The 24,110-nt window shown below is 39.8% G+C and overlaps 1 protein-coding gene across 1 annotated transcript; it reads left to right on the top strand.

Moving 5' to 3' along the window:
- Window positions 1-14,804: 14,804 nt before the first annotated feature.
- Window positions 14,805-16,576, top strand: LOC147890330 (protein-L-isoaspartate O-methyltransferase 1-like). The gene is made up of 4 exons (XM_087390839.1): window positions 14,805-15,035; window positions 15,366-15,633; window positions 15,789-15,953; window positions 16,066-16,576. The coding sequence occupies exons 1-4, from the start codon at window positions 14,823-14,825 to the stop codon at window positions 16,311-16,313; spliced, it is 894 nt and encodes a 297-aa protein (XP_087246965.1). The 5' UTR covers window positions 14,805-14,822; the 3' UTR covers window positions 16,314-16,576.
- Window positions 16,577-24,110: the final 7,534 nt, after the last annotated feature.

Below are 24,110 nucleotides of genomic sequence, written 5' to 3'. Positions count from 1 at the left end.
TCACGGGGAAAATAGGCAAGGCACGTTCTGAATTGCTTATCCTACCAGTTGGCCATGAAATTGTGACGCACATATTTTGGGATGGATTGAACCACATGATCTACAAGCTCCCTTGGTGGCTGGGTGCTCTTATATGATAGTAGCCATCTCTTTTTATCGGATCCTTCAACATTGAAATTTTCAAATCTTCTCCATTTTATAGCAACATGGTTGTCTTCCCTCATTTCATTTGGACAGACATTGAATGTCTTCTTCTTCAACTTCAAACTGCAATGCTTGCATGTGCCGCAAACGCATTCAATCCTGTGCCACTCATGGTCTCCCTTTGGACAAACCACTGTCTTCCACAGAGACCTTAGGCTACAAATCTTGCCCTCCCTTGCAACACACGATGAGGATCTAGGTGGCCTACATACTGCACATTCATCGGGGAGGCATGCACAACGATCCCCATGGAGCAATGCTCCAACAATCTCAAGTCATTCATAGCTTGCCGGGTCAAAGTCTATGTATGTTTTGCAACAACAAACATTCTTGTATTTGAGTTTCCTGATGTACCAGGGCTAACAATTCTCAAAGCTCCTCTGCCCAATTGAAATGTCTAGATTTTGATCCAAAAACTTGAGATACAACTTTGTCTGATGACCCAACATGCAGGAACAACAGAACAATGAGCCCCCTTTTTGCTACTACTAAAAGAAGTCAAAACACAATCTAATTAAAGTACACAATGAAGAAAAACAATTTTCAACCATCATGCTGTAGGACATTCATAATTTCAATCACCAGGTTGGTTTAGGACATGCTTAAGACAGTCTTAATTTCAACCACCAAGATGGTTTAGGACACTATCACAATTTCAACCACTGGGATTGTTCTCAACTTCACACATTAGACAATAACAAGTATATTGCTTTTCATTTCTGAATTTCACCATTAGAAAATAACAATATGCTGCTTTTCATTTCTGAAATTCACGATTTAACATTGGTATATGACTCAAATGGCAGGAAATTAAATTCAACAAATTTAAGTACTAAGAAACATAATAATTTCAACCATCGGGCTGGTTAATAACTAATGTCTGTTCAACCACTCTAGCTCAGAACAATCACATAATTGGTGAGATTGAGTTGAAGTAGCCACGGTTGCATGATGTTCCAACCACCGGGCTGGTTTAGTAAAATAACAATATATTGTGAAATATCTTGCTATTAATTTCTGCTAAACCATGCCACCGGGATGGACAACAACTAATGTCTGTTCAACCATGCTGGTTCAGGACAATCACATAACTGGTGATTGAGCTAAACCAGCTTACGGTTGTATGATGTTCCAACCACTGGGTTGGTTTAGGACAATCACATTTAGTCTAAGCCTGCTGGTTTAATAAATGAAACAAGTAAACTATCCCAAAGCTCACTCACAAACAATCACCGGGCTGGTTTAGGCACCACTGACCTATGTTGTATCGAGCATATGTATGATGTGCTCCTCAGACACCTTGCATTCCGTTTGCTTCTTACAGATGCCTTTTCTATTTGGAGACTCTCATATTTTCATGCCAAAACCTAAGTTGATGGATATAAATATGCACAGCCCAAGTTGTTAGACTTGCAACACAAAACCCTAGCCCACATCCTTCTCCAGCGATTCATAGAGGTGGAAGGGCACATCCCCAACAACCAACAAATACCCATGTATTTCATTCAGCAACAGGTGTATGTCTACAATGCATCGACATGTGGATTGGAATGACAATCATCACTTGTTAGGAACAGGAAAGGGACGTCCTGTAGAGTGCAAGCGAGCAAGGACAGAGAACAGAGAGCCCATGTTTTAGAGACCTCACATGCTAACTTCCCAAGCACATAGTGATCTTGGCCACATCTGCCATACCTCTCCGTCAACAAGGTGTTACTGCTAAGGAGTTACAAGATCGCGTTGCATCATAAGCCAAATAGATTGAGGACTTGCAAGCACACGTACAGACGTTGGAGACTGAGCTTGCATGCTACAGACATACCTTTGGAGATTTGGATGCAGCTGAGGATACTGACATTTTTTATTTTGAGGACCTCACTAATATAGATTCACAGGGTGTAGGACTAAGCACTCAAGGAACGGTAGATGTGCATCCTACTACATAATTATGTATATTGTAAACTTCATTTATAACTTTGTAATACTCTATTTCGAATATAATGATCTGGGTTAAGTGCATTTGTTTCATTGAACAATTTTTATCATTCTCCAACTTCTTATGCAATGATGGTTCAAGTGATATAAGTGGTTTAAGTGGACTAAGTGATATAAGTGATTTAAGTGATTTAAGTGGACTAAGTGATTTAAACGATTTAAGTGAACTAAGTGGTATAAGTGATTTAAGTGGTTTCAGTGGATTAGGTGGACTTGTAAAGTTAATGTAGAAATATTGAAATATATCGACGTGAATTAGTGCACATGATAGCTAGATCAACCCTTGAGACTTGAAAATATAAAGTTCAATTGCACATATTCGATTATTCTTTCCAACTTTCCGATGTTGACTTCGATGTTGCCTTGAAAGTATTTGCAAGTCACATTGTTGGCTCTAACTGTTATGTATACCAAAATCATCTACAATCTCAATAATTACAACACAACATCGCTTGTAGCCCACAAGGTTCTAGCTTTCAAGTACAAAAGGAGACAAGATGGATACGAGCATGTGTGCTCTTCCATCGCTTGACATATTCTCCCATCCATCCCCTCGCATACAACATTATATCCGATATAATTAGAGCTTCATCCACTGCTTCTATCACCTATCATATTCTTCTATCACTCTATATTACATTCAACATAGGTACAATATCGTCTATCTCTTCGACTTCGCTCTATTGTCACTGAGTAGCTCAAGCTCGTCTTCCTCTTCGCTGAATGCACCCTCAGCAACTAATTCTATACTCAATCATTGTCCAGCAATTCTCATTATAGCAGCTTCGCTTGCTACCCTCTGCAACATTGAATCCTTTCAACAATCGTAGATTTTCAAAGCAAAATACCAAATCTGCAGCTCTTGATGGCTTTAAGCAATTGTGTCTCTTAGAATGAATAAAATCGTATGCACTCCAATTTTGCTCACATGCACCCGATGATGCAGCAATAGAGAGCACATGAGTTGCAACATGTTGCAACTCCAATGTCTCTCCATCATATTCCTTCCACCAAGTAGGTGCAATAGTCATCTTAATAGCATCAAGATTCCAAGGATCTGCAAAAGAGCCTTAGCGATTCGTATACCTCACTTGTTATTGGTAGGCCAGTTTCCCTTGATCTCCTGGAAGCAAGTTTTTACAAACCTCTCAAAAGTTACTTATGACTTTAGGATTCTATGATTGAGCATGCATTTGATATAGTGGATGTACTGCAAATGTAGCTCCGTGCAAATTGGTGTGCATTTCCTTCCATCTCTTATCGGCCAAATATACCACTTGTTGCTTTTCCCTAGGTGCAAAGTGCACAAATTCTTTAACTTGTCGTATTGCTTCTTCCATAATCCAATACACTTTACCCATAACAAAGGCATCAACGTTGACCATCCTTAATACTGTTACAAATGGCTCTACACCTTCTTTTATTCTTTCGACGTTTGTCCAGAATAGAGATGATTGTACAAGATGTACACATTTAGAGCTTGGTATTGCATACTGCGTCTTTTTCTCAAGCCACTTTGGCCATCATCTATCAGCAACAGTCTCGACTAAAGCTTGACGCACTTCCAACAATTTGGCAAGAACTAGAAAGAAGTACAAAATTGCTTGAGTTGCTTCACAGAGTGCTCTCTGAATACTGTATGCAAGTATTGATGACTCTTTATAAAACTCACTACAACATTAGCATCTTGCAGTACTGGTTGCACAAATGACAATTGTCCAATATCCTTCAATAATAAGTTGAGAGTATGAGCACCACATGGCACCCATGTCAGAGTGGGATACTTTCCCATGACCATCTCACCCGCGGTCTTGTAATTCGATACATTATCTATTACTAATGTAGTAACATTTTCACTGCCACCAACTTTACGAATTGCTCTTTCGTATATTTTTACAATATATGCTGAAGTTTTTTCTTTTAGAGACGTATCAATACTCTTCAAAAACATAGTTCCCTTGGGAGTAATGCACATTACATTTATCAAGGGTCCAGACTGCTTGTTAGTCCATCCATCAAAAGCAAGAGTGCACCCATATGTAGGAATAAAATCCAATATCTTTTTTTCAAGCAATCCGCCACAATTTGTTTGACTCTATCAAGATGATTTGTATGCATGTTATTATAATCCAACAAAATAAATCCTGGTCTAGCACATGATTTTAAGGCATTACGAAACGTCTCATCTCTCATGACATTGAATGGTATGCCATTTTTAACAAATGCTTCTGTCCATCTAAGTGCTCTTCATGCACTTGTTGTCGAAGAAATCTATCCTCCATAGAAGATTGTTCTCTCTCTTTTCTCTTCTTTACCTGCCGCTTTTACCTGCCGCTGACAGGCATTAGTCGCATCAAAACTCACCTATGATTCGCTTGCTAGGAAATCTACATCACCTTCATGTATGGATACACTCTCACATTTATTGGTGCTTCTCCTTCAACCGTCTCATCAACTTCAGTGCTCACATCTTGTTGATTTGGACAATTTCTTATCAGGGTTGGATTAACCACTTCCTTCACTTTCTCTAAATACAATTTTCATAACGGAAGAACATCAGATAGAGTGCATGTGCAAGCTTCAACGTCATTGCCTATTTCGAGAAAATGTTGGTTGATGAAAGTAGAACCACTTGTGAACTTGTGTCCACAATATTTATACTACAAGAAAGAGACCGAGGCATGTACTTTTTGTATCTCTGTCACATATGGCCAAATCTTGCTACGCACCATGATTTTGAAGTTGCCAAAAAACAAAATGCAAAGAAAATAATTTGAGTATATAATAGAAATATACTGCAATACACATTTTATAAAAAACAACACATATCCTTTAAAAAACATGTTCAAGCATGCAATATATTGATTGTCATTCATTCACACTCTATTAAAAGAATATGAAATATTCATTCAAAAGAAGCTGTAAGAATAAGTAACAAAATTTAAGACATTGATTCATTTCTATTGAAAGAATATACTCAAATTGAAAATCATTCATTCACATTCTATTGAAAGAATATTATATATTCATTTAAAAGAAAGTGAAAGAATTGAGTAATAAAAAGAGACATGGATTCATTTCTATTTGAAGAATATACTCAAATTGAAAATCATTCATTCACATTCTATTGAAAGAATATTAAATATTCATTCAAAAGAAAGTGTAAGAATACAAAGAGTTTTAAAGTATATTGAAAGAATATTAAATATTCATTCAAAGAAAGTGTGAGAATACAAACACAAAATAAAATCATATTTCTCACAAGAGATCTAGAGAACTCAAGGAGGAGATCCTAGAACTCCCGCATACAAAAATTCTCACAAGATATCTAAGGAACTCAACAAAAATTTGGATCTAAGGAACTCAACAAGGAGATCCTAGAACTCCCACAAACAAATTTCATAATTTCATAGACACAAAACAAGCCCATTTCTCACAAGATATCTAAGGAACTCAACAAGGAGATCTTAGAAATCCCACGTACAAAAATCTTATCACAAGAGATTTAAGGAACTCACCAAGGAGATCCTAGAACTCCCACGTACAAAAATCTTTCCACATGGATCTAAGAAGCTCAACAAGGAGATCCTAGAACTCCCACAAACAAATTTCATAGCACATTTTTCACAAGAGATCTAAGGAACTCAACTAGGAGATCCTCAAACTCCCACAAATAAATTTATATCACAAGAGATGTAAGGAACTCAACAAGGAGATCCTAGAGCTCCCACAAACAAATTTTAGACACAAAAATATATAAGGCATTTTTCTCACAAGAGATTGAAGGAACTCAATAAAGAGAACCTAGAACTCCCACAAACAAAAGAACAAAGACCAAAACCAAAAACCTCACAAAACATCTTAGGAACTCAAAATGAGATCCTAAAACTCCCTAACAAAAAATCCATCTTATTTCGGACCTTCTAGATTGCTTTCACAACCTTGAGGACCTTTCTTCTTCTTTTCCTTATTTGATCTCTTATGCTTGACTGGGGAACCAAGCGTGAGATAAGAGACATTGGCAAACAGTGAGCTTATATGCAGAAACACAGCCACAAATTCGTCCTAATACAGGTTTATTCATACGAATACTTTACTCATATGAATAAGTATTCGTATGAATATATAGGGATGACATGCCAATTTATGTAACAAACGTGATGTGTCATTGCTTTTTAAACCGAATTTTTTCTCCATTTGAATCATTCGAACTTCCCAAATTTTTTGAATCACGAATTTGAATTTTTCTACTTAGGCCAAAACATGGTCACTGTAGCAATGACTTTCGCACTTAGGCTGTCTCTCCTTTTCTTGCGTTCTGTTGAACCTCACAGACTTCTTAAATCGGGATGATCATGCATTGCTCTTGCTCTACAATTGTTGGAGCCATGGTCCTCCTTCTGATTGACAACATCTTCGACATTGTGCACCCAAGCCATTTCTCCTTTGTTTTAGGGGACACCAACATAGCTAATGTCGCCCTCTTTGCCACTAGTTGATCTAAGCTATGCACCCCTTTCACTTTCTATAGGCCATTTCTCTAGTTAGAGAGCATCGCCTCTTGGGTGTGAATCTCTCGAGGTGTTGGCAAGGTTGTTACCCTACGAACTTTAGGGTGCAGGATAAGGCTTGTGAAGACTTGAGATTGGTAATCACCTGAATGGCTTGATGTTGCTACCTCGAATGCTCCCACCAATCTTGATAGTGTAGCTCGTGTTCTTCGCTCCTATAGCAATGATCGAATGCATGCATCTGCAACCGCTTCTTACTGCTACTCTGCAAGGAGTCTTCTTTCTTCTCGTTCAGATGTTGCAAAAGTGTCTTTCATTGCCGATTCAATACATTGCACATGCACACACACATGTACACGTGCTTGCGCACACAAAATGGGCTTGTTCTAGGAGCTTAAAGCTCTATAATCTGTTTCATGCATCAACTCTAACCTATCCAGACCATCAAAGAGATGTATTGTCATCACCATGGAAACTAATTACCTCAGAAGAGTAGCTTATCATCCCATTGGATGAATTAATGCATCCATGGGAGTCATGATGAGGATCCTTTAGTATGACAATAGTAGCGAGGTGTTTAGGTCTTGGAACTAGCAAACACACAGGTCAATACATATGTGTAACAAGCAATACATAAGAAAAATGAACAATATTTATGGAAATGTCCAAAGGAAATCAATGACCCACTGTAATGGCTGCCCAAGATGGCATGTGAAATAGAGGCAATCCTGACTCTAGCTTAGTGAAGACTAGTTTAGCAGGAGCTTAGGCTAGGCAAGCCTTAGACTAGAGCAGAAATACCCAATGACACAACTAGTGCAAAACTATTAATAAAATGTACTTGTTGACTTGGAAAAGAACGAGTCATGGGTTGGACTCACAATAATGTCATGTGATGGGTTGCAATGAACAGAATAGGAAACTCCTTGTTGAGTTTAGCTTAAGCAAGAGACTCAGCTGTAGAATCAAACTTAAGATTGGAAGCTTGTAGGGATGCTCCGCCTTCTCATTCACGCTGCTTCCCCCCCTCCACCTAGCCCCTTCTCCTCCAATTCCATTACTCCTTTCCCTCTGCCTTGCCTTTTCCCCCCCTCACTCCCTTCTCCTTTTTTTGCTCTTTCTTTTCAGTTTTGGATGCTATCATATGCACCAAATGAAATCCACAAACAGGTCTTGTACATACACCCTCTACTTACCAGTGCAATTTAAGAGGGGGTTTTGAGGATGGTGTAAATTGCACCATCTACATAGGGCATAGGGGCAAATCCTAACCCTAACTCTAACCCTAAGGGATTCACATGTATATCTTCATGTTCATGTTCAATACAACTTAATGTACATGTAGCTATATTGTGTGCACTCCTCTCTCTCTCTCTCTCTCTCTCATTTTGGACACCCCATGATGTCCCGACCAAGTTTGCCTTCTGCGCCGTGGTCAAATTCCTTCATCTACCCCTTCAAAATCTATATTTCTTCATAGAAAATCATGAAATGCATCAATAATTTACAAGGTGCTATAGGAAAAGCTCAAAATTTGGGTTTTCAACACTCCATCTAATCAATTTGGTGCCATGGTCAAATCCCTTCTACATATGTATTGGAATGGCCAAACTTGGCAAACAACATTTCTTGACTTGTAATTTGCATCAAAAGGTGATATAAATTTTGTGTGTAAAATGATATAAAGAAAGATGCAATAAAACAACAGATAACTAAAATAGCCATAACAAAAGATTCACCATTTGGCCATAGATACATGAAAATTTTTAGCTTTAGATAGAAGAACATTATTAGAAATAGGTGTTTGTATTTCAAATTGTATTAAAAAGAGGCTTCATAGCCTTTTTCTCTTCTTCTTCAGCTCTAATACCCCAACAATAGGGTCTTTGAATCCTCGACTAAGTCCTTAGAACATATTGTAATGGATCACATGGGTTGAATACTGTGAATTCTCCACGCCTTCTTGTTCCAAATAGATAGATTCTCCATTCCTTATTGCTACTGCACACATGAAGAAACATCATTTTAGAATTCAAATTCAAATAGATGTAAAATGTGAATTCTTCTTCTTGAGTCAACTTCTAAGTTGCTTTAAAAAGAGAAAGATGTTGAGCTTCAAGACTTACATCAGCAGCATCATGAGCTCGAGGCATCTCCTTTGCATCACCATTCCCTTCAAGTCTTGAATCACTTCCAAAACAACTTGCTCATGCATGACTTTGTGTCTTTGGATATGAAGAGTCCATATCATCCATGCCCACCATCCTCATCTCATCCTCCATGAAGTTCCTGAAAGAACAACAAAGGGAACCTTAGCAAAAACAATGCACCACTGTGGATAATCCAAAGTAAGAAATTTCATTGAAACACTATGGAATTAACCTTTTATCTCATATTCTCCTCTTTAGAACCTCCAATGGTTCAAGATGCTTCTTTTCTTTGGAAACAATGACCATGGATCACATATTGATCCTACAATTGTATGTTCACATGGTAACATGGGAGATCTCCTTGGATGGTGCCATCAATAATCACAGAGTTTACAGAGAGTTTGATAGGCCATGATAGAAGGTAGGTCATGTTTGAGGAAGGATGAGAAGGACCATGAATGATTACGAGGGAGGAGAAGTAAGTGGAGGACTAGGTGTGAGAATGAGGGAAGACGAATAGGCATGAGTAGGAGCGAGGCGAAGCAACAGGAGCAGGTGTGAGCATGAGGCAAGAGGAGCATGCATGAGTAGGAGGAAGGAGAAGGAAAAGGAGTAGCGAGCATGAGCATGAGGGCAGAGGAGAATGGGTGAGCATGAGGGAGGAGGAGGAGTAGGAAAAAGCCAGCAGGGGGGAGGAGGAGAGGACGCATGTGGGAGGAAGGGGGAGGACGAGGAAGAGGAGGCGTGTGGACAAAGGGAGGAGAAGGGGGAGGAGGGAGGAGGGATGGGGGGCGGAGGGAGGAGGGAGGAGGAGGAATGGGACTTGTGGAAGAGAAGGAGGGATGAGGGAGAGAGGGAGGAGGATGGAGGGAGGAGGAGGGAGAGAGAGGGAATTCAAATTCAAAATTTGATATTTTGACTTTGGAGGGTGGGGGGAGGAGGGAGAGAGGGAATTCAAATTCAAAATTCAAAATTTTGACGTTGGGAGAAGTGCCCCCTTCTTGGTGTAAGAGGTGGCCCCCTCCTAGTTGTAAGGGGTGGGGTCAACTGGGCTTAACTCACCTAGGTAGGGGGGGTTAGGATTCCCTTGGACCCCACAATAGGGCTTGTAATAGGCGTAATCCATTTCTTAACCCATTCTTTATGAGGCTCTTTTGAAACCCCAATTCTTTCCTAATGATGAGGAAATTTACATGGTATAGCTAGAAGGCTTTGAAGAAAAGAGAGCATTTGATTTGCAAGCTGAGAAGGAGTATCTATGGTCTTAAGCAAGCGCCTAGAGAATGGTATCAAAAATTTGATGCTTTCATTTGGTCCTAGGGTTTTAGAAGAAGTGAGATTGATCCACTACCTCTACACTAGAAGGGCTAAGGGTAATAGCCGGATACTCCTGGCACTTTATGTGGATGATATGCTATTGGCTAGCAAGAACACTTATGAGCTGAATGCATTGAAGGCCAAGTTGCATGAGGACTTTGACAAGAAGGATTTGGGATCTACAGGTCATATTCTTGGTATGCACATCACGCGTGACCGAAGTAGGAAACTCCTTTGGCTTTCACAAGAGTATGCTACAAAAGTGTTGCAGTGTTTCAATATGTGGGGGAGGGAAAGGCAGTAAGTACTCCATGGCCTCCATATGTGAAATTGGGTTGGGCAGATAGTCCCAAATCAGATGACGAGTGGGCCATGATGGCCAAGGTTCCTTATCAATTAGTGGTGTGGAGTCTTATGGATGCTATGATAGCTACTAGACTGGACATTACACTTGCAATGGGAATTGTTAGATGATATATGGCTAATCCAAGAAAGACGCATTGGGAGGTAGTTAAGTGCACCATGAGGTACATGAAGGGTACCAAGAAGATGTGCAATTGCTTTAGCAAGGGAGAGATGCGTGTACTTGGGTACATAGATTCAAACTATGCAGGGCATGTGGACTTCAGGAGATGTTCACCTTTGGAGGTGGTGCAATGCCATTGATGTCTCGTGCAGAGAAGTACGCTGCTTTGTCTACCACAGAGGCCAAATATATTGTAGCCACAGAGGGTTGCAAGGAGGTTGTATGGCTTGGATGTCTAGTGGGAGACTAGGGAATTCCTACAAGTATACTGACATTGCATAGTGATTCCATGAGTGCTATTCAACTAGTCCGGTCTTTTGTGCAAAGACCAAACATATTGAGGTCAGATACCATTTCCTTAGGGAGGTACTTGAGGTCAAGCGCATAGAGCTTGTCAAGGTTTATATAGATGATAACCCCACAGATATGCTGATGAAGAGTCTACCTAGTCAACGGTTTGAGTATTGTCGTGTATTGATGGGCATTGGATAGTATGCTCATTGACTGCTTTCCCTTAAAGGCACATTGGCCTTTAAGTGGGAGGTTGTGGGGGTTAAAGGCCATTGTGCCTTAACCCCGGTTATGTACAGTACTCAAACACACACACACACACACACACACACACACACACACATGGATGACATACAAGATTAGGGCGTTCTGCACCCACCAAAACTTGTGTGGCTCTCTTCTCGCTCTCCCTCTCTCTCACCCTCTTCCGTTCTGCTTCCGTTGAGAGCACTCACATAGTATTCGTTGTATGAGCTTGAATATGAAATATTGCTCTAGGCCAATTGGTTGCCTCATGTCCTATTCACGTTATTTTCTTCATCTCCCTTATAACTTATATGTGATTTAGTGTGCAGCTAGCCACCTTGCAGATATATTGAATTATGTGGAAGCTAGACAGAGAGAGAGAGAGAGAGAGAGAGAGAGAGAGAGAGAGAGAGAGAGATTTCGCCTTCCATGCTTATGTTAACAAGAATCGCAAGGGGCAAAAGAAATTGCATTTTATTGATGGCACTAATAATTTGCTCAATGGCTCTCTCATACAACAGGGGATCAAGTTGGAGGACATTCTCTTTATGTCGCCACCTACTGGCATGTAATTTTATATTCTCCTTATTTGGTCTTTTGTCTTGATGACTTGTGCTTTTTGACTACTGGCATGTAATTTTATATTCTCCTTATTTGGTCTTTTTTCTTGATGACTTGTCTTTTTTGACAAGTGTGCTCGGTACTTTTCCCTTTTTGTACTTCATGGTGGGTTTTTACCTCGTTTCAGGTTTCCCACACAGCTATACAATATCGCCAAAAAAAGTGTATATCAAAATAGTTATTACTCTAGCATCACACTTTGATTGGCCAATACATTAGCCGCATTTGATGAAGGGATCTACATGAAAGCTATCTTGTCAAAGGTCAAGAGCAAAAGGTTGGGATTTAAACCACGTACCAAAGCCCCTAATAGGACATTGTTTCGGTTGCTCTTTGTGGATGGTTTGATGAATCACACAATCCAATGGCGATCCAATGGCAAGCTCATTTCAAAAGTCAAATTACAGCTCATAACAATATAACAAAAGAGGATCTTGTTTACAAGAAGTTCTTGAACTTTTCCACCCCCCCTCAGATTTAGGTGATTCATTACAATCTCAGGATTGCACAACCGCCTCCTTAGCCTGAACTCCAGGTTATTTCACCCAAACACACAGTCTCACATTAAGATGCACCTGAAGAGAGTGGTAGACACAAAAAACTTTACAACTACAGGCCAGAGAAAGTGCACAGAAATAAGTTGATGCATAAGCTCACAGCTTGAAGTACGAACTAGGGGAATATGTTCATTGAGAAAAGTTGCAAGGAGCATATATGGATTTCCATGAGCCTATCATAAGGATTAACCCCAATGAATATGTTCTCAATGGACATATTCAATGAAAGCTTTCATGCAACCTTTCATGCATGTTGCACTGCACCAATGGTGCAAGTGGCTAGTTGTCAGAAAGAGGTCATATACATAAGTAACGCAAATAAAGCTTCTAGGGGCCCAACATGTCTGTCTGCGAGCAAATGGCTTTTGTGTATGAAGATCACCCGTATCGGGTCTGAATGTCTGTGTCACAGCAGATGTGCGAGATTGGTAGCATGTGGCTTGGCTCTTGTGTGAAGCATCATCCAATACTATGTCTGAAATTGCATGATCATGCAATTTTCGTGGCTTGGGTCTTGTATAGAGCATCATCTCAATACTATGTGTAACATTGCATGAGTACGTAATATTCTTAAACATCAACACTCAATGCTCATCTCATGTCTTGTGTTCTTAAGAGAGATTAACCGTTGAACTTTGAGTTAATGAAATCTCTCTTGCTCCCTCAGTTCTCTGCTCCAGTCATGAAGAATTTCGCTTGCCTACTGAACTACATTGAAGATAACTGGAAATCAGAAGCCATATACCTCTTACAAGAACGTCAGCTTTACACACAACAGATACCCACACCCACTTCAAGACAGACTTCTGTTGGTTCTACTCTCATTTTTTGACAAACGCGGTAGTATAGTTCTTTAATACAGGAGCTAAACCCAGTCATTGCTTATAATAAAACCATGGAGAATATCTGCTGAAAATACAAGAGAAACGTTGTGTCCTGCCTAGCAAGGCAAAAACCCACACACAGGTCGTGGTGTTGTATGTCAGCCTTGACAAGTTCATATTCATGGATGCCTTGCATTCAATTTCTAAACAGATAATGAAAAACAAACAGTAATCTACTAATGCAGTTGATTTTGCAATTCCTCTCAAAGGATGCCAATCATTCATTTCAGAAATCAGCATGTAAGTGACAATATCTCCTGGAAATACAAGGAAAATGATGTGCCTTGCCAGAAACCCATGTCAACCTATGGATGCCATGTATTCAATTTCTAAACAAAAAATGAAAATCAAACAGCAATCTACTAATTTTTGCAATTCATCTGCAAGGTTACCAATTATTTAAATCAGCAAATATCTGCTGAAGTACAAGGAAAACGCTTTGTCCTACCTAGCAAGGCAAAACCCCACACACAGGTCGTGTCCTTGTATGTCAAGCTTGAGAAGTTCTTTTTCATTGATGCCTTGTATTCAATTTCTAAGCAGATATCAAACAGCAATCTACTTTGCAATTTATGTGTAAGGATGACAAGCTTGAGTAAAAAAGTATTTGCAATTTATGTGTAAGGATGACAAGCTTGTGTAAAACAGTATCGGCATTATTGCCAGATTCCATTTTCAGAAACAAAACGGAAGGCACAGAAGTATTAGGAGACTGAACAAGAGCACGTAGCAGAATTGAGTGCCTTAGCTCAGCTTAATGAAGGAAAAAAAACTGTAGAAGTGTTTTCCTTGACTGCTCATCTGATCGACTCATTGTTTCTGCAGACTTGCTTGGTACAAAAAGTTTCAGGAAGAACTAAAACAGCTCAGTTGGTTCCTTCATAAGAGAGCAATCCACCTGGCCAAGAGATGATCATCTGAATTCATTGTTTCTGCAGACGGTACAAAAGTTTTCAGGAAGAAAGTCACACAGCTCCGTTGGTTCCTTCATAAGAGAGCAATCTACCTGGCTAAAGATGATAATCTTAACTCGTTGTTTCTGCAGACGGTACAAATTAAGTTTTCAGGAAGAACTCACACAGCCCAATATCTTTCCGTTGGTTCCTTCATTCCAGAGAGCAATCCACCTGGCCAACGGTGCGGTGGAAGGCAAGGATATCGTCTGGGTGACTTGCTTTCTTCGCTTCGACATCTTCATCTTGATCACCATCAACAACAGTCGCTGCAGGGATGGGCGCTTGTTGGGACGGCTTGGTAACAAACGACTTCGCTCTATCATCATCGTCATGTACAGAGGGGAGGTGTGTCGAAGGATTCAAGGCTGCGTGATCTTGACGATCAACTGATTGGGGGCGGGTTGATGCCATGGTGCACTGATACGAAGAGCGATGCAGGAGAGCGGGAGATTTAAGGAATTTGCACGGCATGCCACATGGAAAACCGGTGGCAAGCCGTGAGAGTGTCGTGGCAATCGTTGCCAACTTTGCGACAAAGATACATCTCTACGTGTCCAACTTTACATGTATCACGTGGACGATCGTCTAGATGCTCCTCTGCCCTCCTCGCCTTCCCGAGCTTCTCGCTCTGAGTTGAGCCCCAATGCTCGGATGCAGTTTAAGGTGCCCATCTCCGGTCTCTGCACGAGATTGTCTTTTCCTGCTCTCTTCGGCGCCCCATCTTTGCATTCCCATCACCCCCGCTCGCCGCGATTCGGCTTCCGTCGCAGAATGGAGGTGTGAGTCCTTGTGAACCGCCTTTCACCTTTGCTCAACCATATCCCCAATAACGGAGATTGGAGCAGGCAAAATTAATGTTGTCGCGATCCTTGCCACCTGCCGACGTCTTTTCTCTAGCTTTTTTAAGACTCTTTTGAAATTGCTGCATTTCATGATCCACCTCTTCTCTAGACACAGCGATGCCTTGTTTATGCATTAGACAGGCTCGTAGATTTTATCGAGAAATTAGTAAATTCTCGCCGTGTTTGATTATGGGGGAGACATAGGGCCTGATTCCTTATGACCCCTTCTGATTCTCGCCCATATGAAATTTTTTCATGCACTCAGTATTTCTGGGGCGGCCGTTCCAGTGACAGCAAATCGCTGGTAGAAATGTTGCAGCAAGGTGGGGTAATCAAGTCCAAGAAGGTTGCAGATACTATGGAGCAGCTGGACAGAGGATTGTTTGTTCCTTCAGGAGTACCCCCTTATGTGGATAGTCCAATGCCGATTGGATATAATGCCACCATTTCTGCTCCTCACATGCATGGTCTTTGCCTTGAATTGCTGGAAAATCATTTGAAACCTGGCATGCGTGCCCTGGATGTTGGGTCAGGCAAGTTTTGTCTGCTAATGCAGTTCCTTTTGAAGGGCAGTATCTTTTAAGGGTCCGCCCTTCTGATGGTGATCCGCTTTTTATGTTGCCGTTTCCATGAGCACATGGATCATGCTGGTTGCATGATGTTGCTTGCGTCGGTGGAACTCGCACAGGAACTGGATACTTGACAGCGTGTTTTGCACTGATGATGGGGGAGCAAGGGCGTGCAGTGGGTGTAGAGCACATTCCCCAACTTGTGGAGCAGTCCTTTGCAAATGTAAAGGCTAGCAAGGCAGCGCATCTTCTGCGATCTGGGCAGCTTTCCTTACACGAAGGAGGTCGGTATCTTTCTTAAATGTTGTAATTCAGGCTTTTAGGTAGGCGCTCGGTGATGTGAAACAATAAATGGACACGGTGATTTCGGCTTATGTAAGTTGGACTGATTTGCAGATGGCAGACAAGGGTGGGTAAATGAAGCTCCTTACAATGCTATTCATGTGGGGGCTGCTGCCCCAGAAGTTCCTGAAGCTTTACTGCAACAATTGAAGCCCGGAGGCCGCATGGTTATCCCTGTGGGTGATATTTTCCAGGATTTGCGTGTCATTGATAAGCAGGCTGATGGGACTTTCAAAGAGTGGTCTGAAACTTCTGTACGTTATGTCCCTCTGACGAGCAGGAGTGAACAAGTGGGCTCATAATTGACATGCATGGTGTTGGCTGCTTTAGTCTTAAGATCTTTTGTCAAGTGTCTTAACCTTTTGTGCATTTGTGCATGATTTCTTTTATACCCAAGGATAATGCATAGACAGAACTTGGCTTGTTAAGCTCTGGCCACAGCTGTAAATGTTCTCTTTTTAGAGGGTTTTGTACGTAGGTGTAACAGAAGATACAGACTGACAGTTAGCATATAATCTTCCAACAGTCTTATAACGAAATGTGTTTGCCATTGCCATTTATCATTTACAATTGCCACTCGTAAAATTAGTTTATTGTCATGTTTCTGGGATTAACAGAGCATTCACATCTAATATGTCCTGATCTTCATAGTCATGAAGATCATCATGCTCCACGACGAGCTGCTGAAGGTGCTGACATGTTGAGGCGTTGGGTGGGAGGCTAAGTTTTGAGTTCACTCTTGATAGTGGTTTATTTCATGTTTTAGAGTTATTAATTTCTTTCGATTGTCATAATCATGAAAAGCATTACAGCCCAATACATGGACTGACAAAAGGGACACTCAAATACGGACATGTTTGAACCTGGAGTCAGAGACTGGTAATTTTTATGTTTACAGTTTGTCAATGTTGGGGACGTGAATCCATCTAAGAGCTTAGTTTGTGATCATAAATTCAACAGGAAATTTGCTTCTAGTTTTGCATTTGTTATCACAAACTGGCTGAATCATTTCTTCTCTGATGAGCTAATATGGTGAGTACTCTTGCAGCTATCTGAAAGTTGTTGTTATCATGGTTATTCGTGCTCTAGTGCTTGCATTCTTTAGTGACCAGACCTCTGACTTCGTTTTGCATGATTGAGTCATATTGAACCAAAAGTAATAACTTGACACATTTTTCTCTTTTATGGTTGAGTTTAGAAAGCAAGCTGATAGGTTCTTTGCTCCCTCTTTGATTCTACTCGTCAACGATTGAACCATTTGATGTAAAGCCACACGATTGAGGACAACCATTAATAAGGCCAAAATTGCTAGTATAAAGAAAGATGAGGGAGCTTGTTGTCTTCACAAGAACGCTGACTATTTATAGCAACTTTTCTAGATTTCTCACCTAAATGAGCTTCATAGTTCAAATGGTGTATTCGTATTCTTGGACTTGCTCCTAATTTTTGGACGTTCTAGGAGACCCAAATTGCCCACCAAAATGTCAATGGGCCTCGAAGTCCCAACGGATTAGCTACTTAGTGTTTGTTGTAAAAATCTCATGAATTGAAGATTCGAGTCACAATTATTTAATTTCGAAATTGTTATCGTGTACACATAGACAATTAATGAATTTAGACATATCAATTGCATACCCATCGTGTCTGCAAAATGTCAACAGGGGTTTCTTAGGTAAACCTATACTGCATGAGGATTCCTTTGGACCCAGATTTTGAACATTTGAACCAACTAGTTTTAAACACCTAATTTTAAATGAGCTGCCACAACAATTAATATCCTATTGCAAGGAAGTCCACAAATAGCACAATATAGGAAACCCCAGCATGTATTGTTTTAATTACTATGTGAAATAAACATACTCTTGATTAGTAAATCTATAGTAGTTAGTAGATATTAGCCATGTTGACCTTTAGGTTGCAGAAACCTTTGGTTGCAGCTAGAAATTTTCTTGTAATTTATAGCTGTCGCTAGAGGTTGGCCATACATGCAATCCTTTAGCCACGAGTAGATGTCTAAGGGATGGCTATACAAGAAGACTTTTAGTTGTAGTTAAGGTTTGTAAGTACGAGAGCAGTTCCTAGCTGCAACCTTTTACCAGCCAACTTGTGATTGCTGTAGAGGAAGGTGTGTCAAAGCCAACAAATATGAATAATCCAATATGCTTCCTGTAGTTAAACACTTGGCAATATTGGTCTGTCTACAGCCATCATTATAATTTTGCAATGCTATGCTCCACCTCCTCTCTCCCGCCCTCTGAGGCAGAGATATCACTAGTCATTTCCATGATTACGTCTTGATGTCTCTTGCTTTCTGGAGCCATTGTTTTCCTAGTTAGCTTTTTGGTTGTTTCCTTCACAAATTCTTTATGAACTATACAAAAGACTTGACAACAACAAATAGTCCATGTTATAATTGTTATCGTCCAACTTGATCACTATAAGTATCAAAATGCCGCACATAGACTTGGAAGCCTTCTAATTTTCATAGCCTATCAAAAGATGATTCTTGGATATGTTGCTATCATTCTGTGAAATTGATGTCTATCCAAGCAAGAATGGTTGGAGCATTTCAAATAGCATGCTTTCATCTATTTTTTTCTTGCTAGATCTAACCAAGGTGGCTTTGAATTTTTACTATAGTGGCATGAAGATGGCTCCACTTCAGAGTTGCAAAGGAGAGTCAATATTGATGAAGTGGTATGTTCAGATAGACACGCTCCTAACGGGTGATAGTTGTGAACCCCATCAAATAAAAAGTACAGTCTGTAGCTCACATCAACAAAATATTAACAAATGCTTCTACAAAACCTAGAAATATAAATAGAGTAAAGCACACAACTATAATTTAAAGAAAATAATTGCACAAAGTAAGAATATTGGACAATAGGCAACTCTTGATATTTCTTGATACGTCATCAAGTGGCCCGACCCATAAGTGGACCCATCCTTTCTCTATCGAACTTTATATTTTTTGACTCACTCCTTGTCATAGTCAATAACCTTACTCATTAGAGGGCAAAAATTTGAGAGCGCTCAAAATATATCTATGCCCTGCACAGGAGACAGTTTGTTCGATTTTCATGCTTTGAAGAAAAGAACTTTCTTCATCATCCTTGAACAAACAACACTGACTAATGAGTGTGAATGATATATAATTGGGCGCCAAAAACGCTACTCAAGCTCTCTCTCGTTGCTTGGCTGTTTTACTTGTCGATCTACTAGCTATATAAGGCATCTTGTCTACGTGGAAATACCCAAATATTACCTAAAAAGTGTCCTGCATGCAAAGTATAGAAGACCATATGGATGTAATAGCAAGGGGCACGCGGTGCTGAGAGCACTGCCCCTAGAAGAAAGCATAGAAGTGAAGTTTTTATAAAATTTTTAAAGAGTCTCTCCTTTTTTTGCAAGAGTCTTTTTAATTTGGAAATTTAAACTAATCAAAGGAAAAATCGAAATTTATAACTTTTTGACAGGATCTCAAAGAAAGGCATAAGTTACATGGAGCTTTAAAAACTTGATACTGAAGTGTTTGATTGTGCTAGTATAGTGAGACGAATCTTGTAGATTACATCATGTAAGAATTTAATGTGGCTAAGGACTTTGATGTTCTCGAATAAAGAACCAGATCATGCTTTGTTTATAGGGTTTGCGAACAGATTCAATATTTGGACTTGCGGTTTTGTTGGTGCGCTATTATCATTTATCTTGTTGATATGACCTGTGAACGAGTTAAGAGAGTAGGTTAGACCATAGCCATGATGCAACTTTTTGCACGTTCAAAGAGACAGAACGCATACATAACTTCGTATGCAATTCACCTGTCTTTTAATTAGTGACTTTATTGCTCGGGTCTGTGGCTTTTTTGTCACAGGATGTTGACTTCTTTCCTGTAAAATACAACAAGATTTGGTTGGTGTCATTGGAACTTTGCTAGTGAAGAGAGCTGCTTGTTTAGTAAAAGAAGATCTAGTTTAATAAAAGTTAAGATCTAAAAGAGAGGGAAACAATGTAAGTAAGCATTGATGCGAATTTGTTATAAACGTATCTGAAAAGATCGATTGTCGATCGAATTGTTTACGAGCATACTTGAAGGAATTGATTGTCGATGTATTTAGCATTAATAGAAAGCGAGCAATTTACTGATCATCTTAACCAAGGAATAGGATTTTGAAAGTCCATTTTTCTGGCTATCTCATATTCAAGTTTCAAGTTTCCAAGTATGAAGTTTTCTATTGTCAAATTTCTTGTCTCATTTTGAATGAAGGCATGCACGATGGTGTTTTGTACGATAGTCTAATTGCGTCATGATCTGACTAGTAAATCGGTATGATATTGGCGATTGATTTTGACAGTGATGCATTTGTCCATATTTGATCTAAAAGTGATTTGTAATTAGTTGTTGGTAAGCTGTTTGCTAGTACCAGATGATTTGCAGACATTAATGATTACAACATTCTCTGTTCTTTACTATTTGTGAACATATCAATGTTAAAGTCGCCAAGGATGAAGGTTACAGAATTACTTGGTGTTGTCTTTATCTTGTTGCTCAGTATTGTTAGGAAAGCTTTTTGGTTACTAAAAGCTGAACGATATATTGCTATGATATGGAGTAATGCGTGTCTGGTAGCTTGTAATGTTGTTTCGATTATGTCATAATCTGTTGTTATTTCTGTGAGTGTTTCTTTTAAAATATATTCACTGTCGTAGAGAAGTGTTGTTGCGTGTTTACTAGGAGTTGTGACTGATTTGTATTTGTTGTTGCTAGTGAAGTATGTTGTTAATTGAGGCGTGTTGACTTCTGTTAAACAAATGACATGAATGTATTTCATAAAGTAATGTGCCTTTAGATAGTGTGCGTGTGCTGATAAAGAGCGAGTGTTTACTGTCAATATATTGTGGTAACCTGCATTTAAGTCTTGTATTTGTAATATCGAAAATTGCCACAAGGATTCTGCTAGTAGTTGTTCAGTTTCTTCTTTGACAACGTTGTCCACATGAAAGTTTGAATCTGTCATCAATGACAGTAGGTATAAGTGTTCTTTTGATCTTATATGTGATAGTGCAGTGTATGTTGGCCCATGCTGAGTAACGTTTGCTGGGCAGAAAGCTACTTGCTCTAGAGTTAAACCTTGTGAGTGATGTATTGTATGAGTTGCAACTCTTTGTATTGGAAACTGTTTTCTAATTACTGTATTTGTGTAGTGGTGTCCTATTTGTATTTCTTTCGAGATAGGGAAGATGCATGTCCAATTGTGTTGTATGCCATCTATATGTAAGTTTGCATATCGAGCTCATGTTTGTGCACCTACACGTGGTTGAAGGAATTGTATCCAGATAATTTGATCATTTGTATCCATTATTGTTGATGCGCGAAAGTAGCCTTCTGCTCCGTTAACTAGTCTATCTATTGTGTTGTAATTTGCTGCACATAGTTCTACTAACATTGATGGCTTTAACTCTATTGTTGTATGTACACTGGTTGTTTTGTTCAGATTATTTAATAATGTTACGCTTGCTATGGTAGGTAGCCTAAAGGCAAGTTTTTGTTTTTGGAGCTCTCATGGAGCCACTTGTCATAAGTAGAGACATTCATCTTCATGACAATCTAATGGTGTAGATTCTCTCTTGCTATCTTTCTCTTATCCCTGATCACGATCTATATAGTTCGCCACCTGATTTTAAAGAAATCACAAGTTACGTTTAGAAACTAGAGGTAGGCCATAAACGAAGGTTCCAAGCCTTCAAGAAGTCTAGACACAAAATTACTAACGAGTTGTTGCACTTAATATGTTGCCTTTAATTATTGCCATTTCCCACACTGGGCAAGTTGCTAAAGATATCCTCCTCCTATGTAATTTATAGCCTATAGGGTTGCGATTTTGTCATCGTTGAATGATGGTGCCCATGGCTGTAGGTGCGCTCCTTCTCCCTCCCCATTTCGCTTCAAAACATGTAGTGCCCAAGCTTTGCATTTTGTAGTTTCGATAGCAGCGCCTCAGGTTTTTGCATTTTGTCTCTTAGTGGACTGCTAGTATGGCTAGTGAAGACTGGAGCCTAAAATGGGTAAAGAAAAATCTCACTTGCTTTGGGAAATACCTTTGTCAGACTGCACCCCGTGTTGCAACGTCCATAGCTGTGGGGCGGTCTATTGTGTTGCAGCGGCTCATGAGTGAGCTATGCCTTAACACAGCCAAATATGAAGATGGTCTCATTGAGTTCCTCTCTAAATGACCGAAGTTGTCCAAAGAAAGGAAGCAGTCCTTGGTAGAGATGTTCGAAGCTGAGATTCTTCCTGAGATTCAAGACATAGTATTGCTGATTAACTCAACAAAACAAAGCAACACTCTGTCTTGAATCTCAGGAAGAATCTCAGCTTCGAACATCTCTACCAAGGACTGCTTCCTTTCTTTGGACAACTTCGGTCATTTAGAGAGGAACTCAATGAGACCATCTTCGTATTTGGATGTGTTAAGATGTAGCTCACTCATGAGTGGCTGTAGCACAACTGACTACCCCACAGCTACAGATGTTGCAACGCGGGGTGCAGTCTGCAACCATGGGCACCATCATTCAACGATGATGGAATCACAACCCTATAGGCTATAAATTACATAGGAGGACTTAGCGACTTGCCAAGCATGGGAAATGGCAATAATTCAATAATTCAAGACAACATATTAAGCACAACAGCTCGTTAGCAATTTCGTGGCTTGGAACCTTCGTTTATGGCACGCCTAAATGTAACTTGTGATTTCTTCAAAATTTTATTTTGGGAGTGCTTTTCAAACTACCCTTTAATAGCTCAATCACATGAGAATCTCCTTTGCAACACTCTTCTACCACTATATCCATGAGTAACCTGGCCCGTCTATGATGGGCTAGCGACCCGCTCCGTCAGGTCTCAAGATGCTAAAATGTCTAAAACAACCAATATAACAAAAGAAACATTTAAATGCAAGCAACATCCTCTAACAAAAAGAAATCTCTATGACATAGTACTTCAAAATATTACATCCGAAAGTGAAGCCAGAGAACTCATTGATATGTCCAAATACATACAAAATGCAATAGACACACAAACATCTCTAAAGGGAAAAGTCTGTGGCCATGTACTATAGGGAAAAGCCTGCACCAGCCATGTACTCCACATCCGCCACGTCCAAAAAAAATTCTCTATGACAGAGTACTTCAAAATATCACATCCAAAAGTGCAGTCACATGTCTGAACATGCAATAGCTACATCAAACAACTGATTGATATATCCAAATACACAGCCGCAAATAAAGTCATAACTGAACATACAAAATCTACAATAGACCCACAAACATCCCAAAGGGAAAAGTCTGCAGCCATGTACTACAGGGAAAAGCTTGCGACAGCCATTCACTCCACGTCCACCACGTCTGCCACATCCATCGCGGCTAGAAACATACAACGGAGTACCAACAATTGTATCTAGACCAGCATCACATAGAAAGATAATTTAGGAACTATAATTATTGAGCCATAAAACTTTTATACATGTATGTTGGTAAAACCCAACTCATTCTTTAGAGTACTTACTCAGACGCAAAGGGCTGTCAACAACGCTCACAAAGGTGTACGTGTAGTCCCCATTTTGCCCTCGATAGAAAATTTGAATAAATGTTCTATCACTAGCATTGGCACCAGTAATGATTTCAGCTTCTAACACTTTCGTGTGAAACTCTTTCCAAATACACATCTGCAAACAAAGTCATAACTGAACGTACAAAATCTACAATAGACACATAAACATTCCTAAAGGGAAAAGTCTGCGGCCATGTACTATAGGGAAAAGCCTGCGCCAGCCATGTACACATCCACCATGTCCAAAAAAATTTCTCTATGACAGAGTACTTGAAAATATCACATCCAAAAGTGTAGTCACATGTCTGAACATGCAATAGCTACATCAAAGAACTGATTGATATATCCAAATACACAGCTGCAAATAAAGTCATAACTGAACATACAAAATCTACAATAGACACACAAACATCCCTATGGGAAAAGTCTGCGGCCATGTACTGCAGGGAAAAGCCTGCGACAGCCATTCACTCCACGTCCACCACAT

This window comes from Dipteris shenzhenensis, chromosome 19 (assembly GCF_047967505.1).
Source record: "Dipteris shenzhenensis isolate YYH24624 ecotype China chromosome 19, Dip_SZ_1.0, whole genome shotgun sequence".
Classification (NCBI taxonomy): Eukaryota; Viridiplantae; Streptophyta; class Polypodiopsida; order Gleicheniales; family Dipteridaceae; genus Dipteris; species Dipteris shenzhenensis.
The sequence above is the reverse complement of the archived record's forward strand: the minus strand, read 5'-3'. Positions and strand labels throughout refer to the sequence as shown.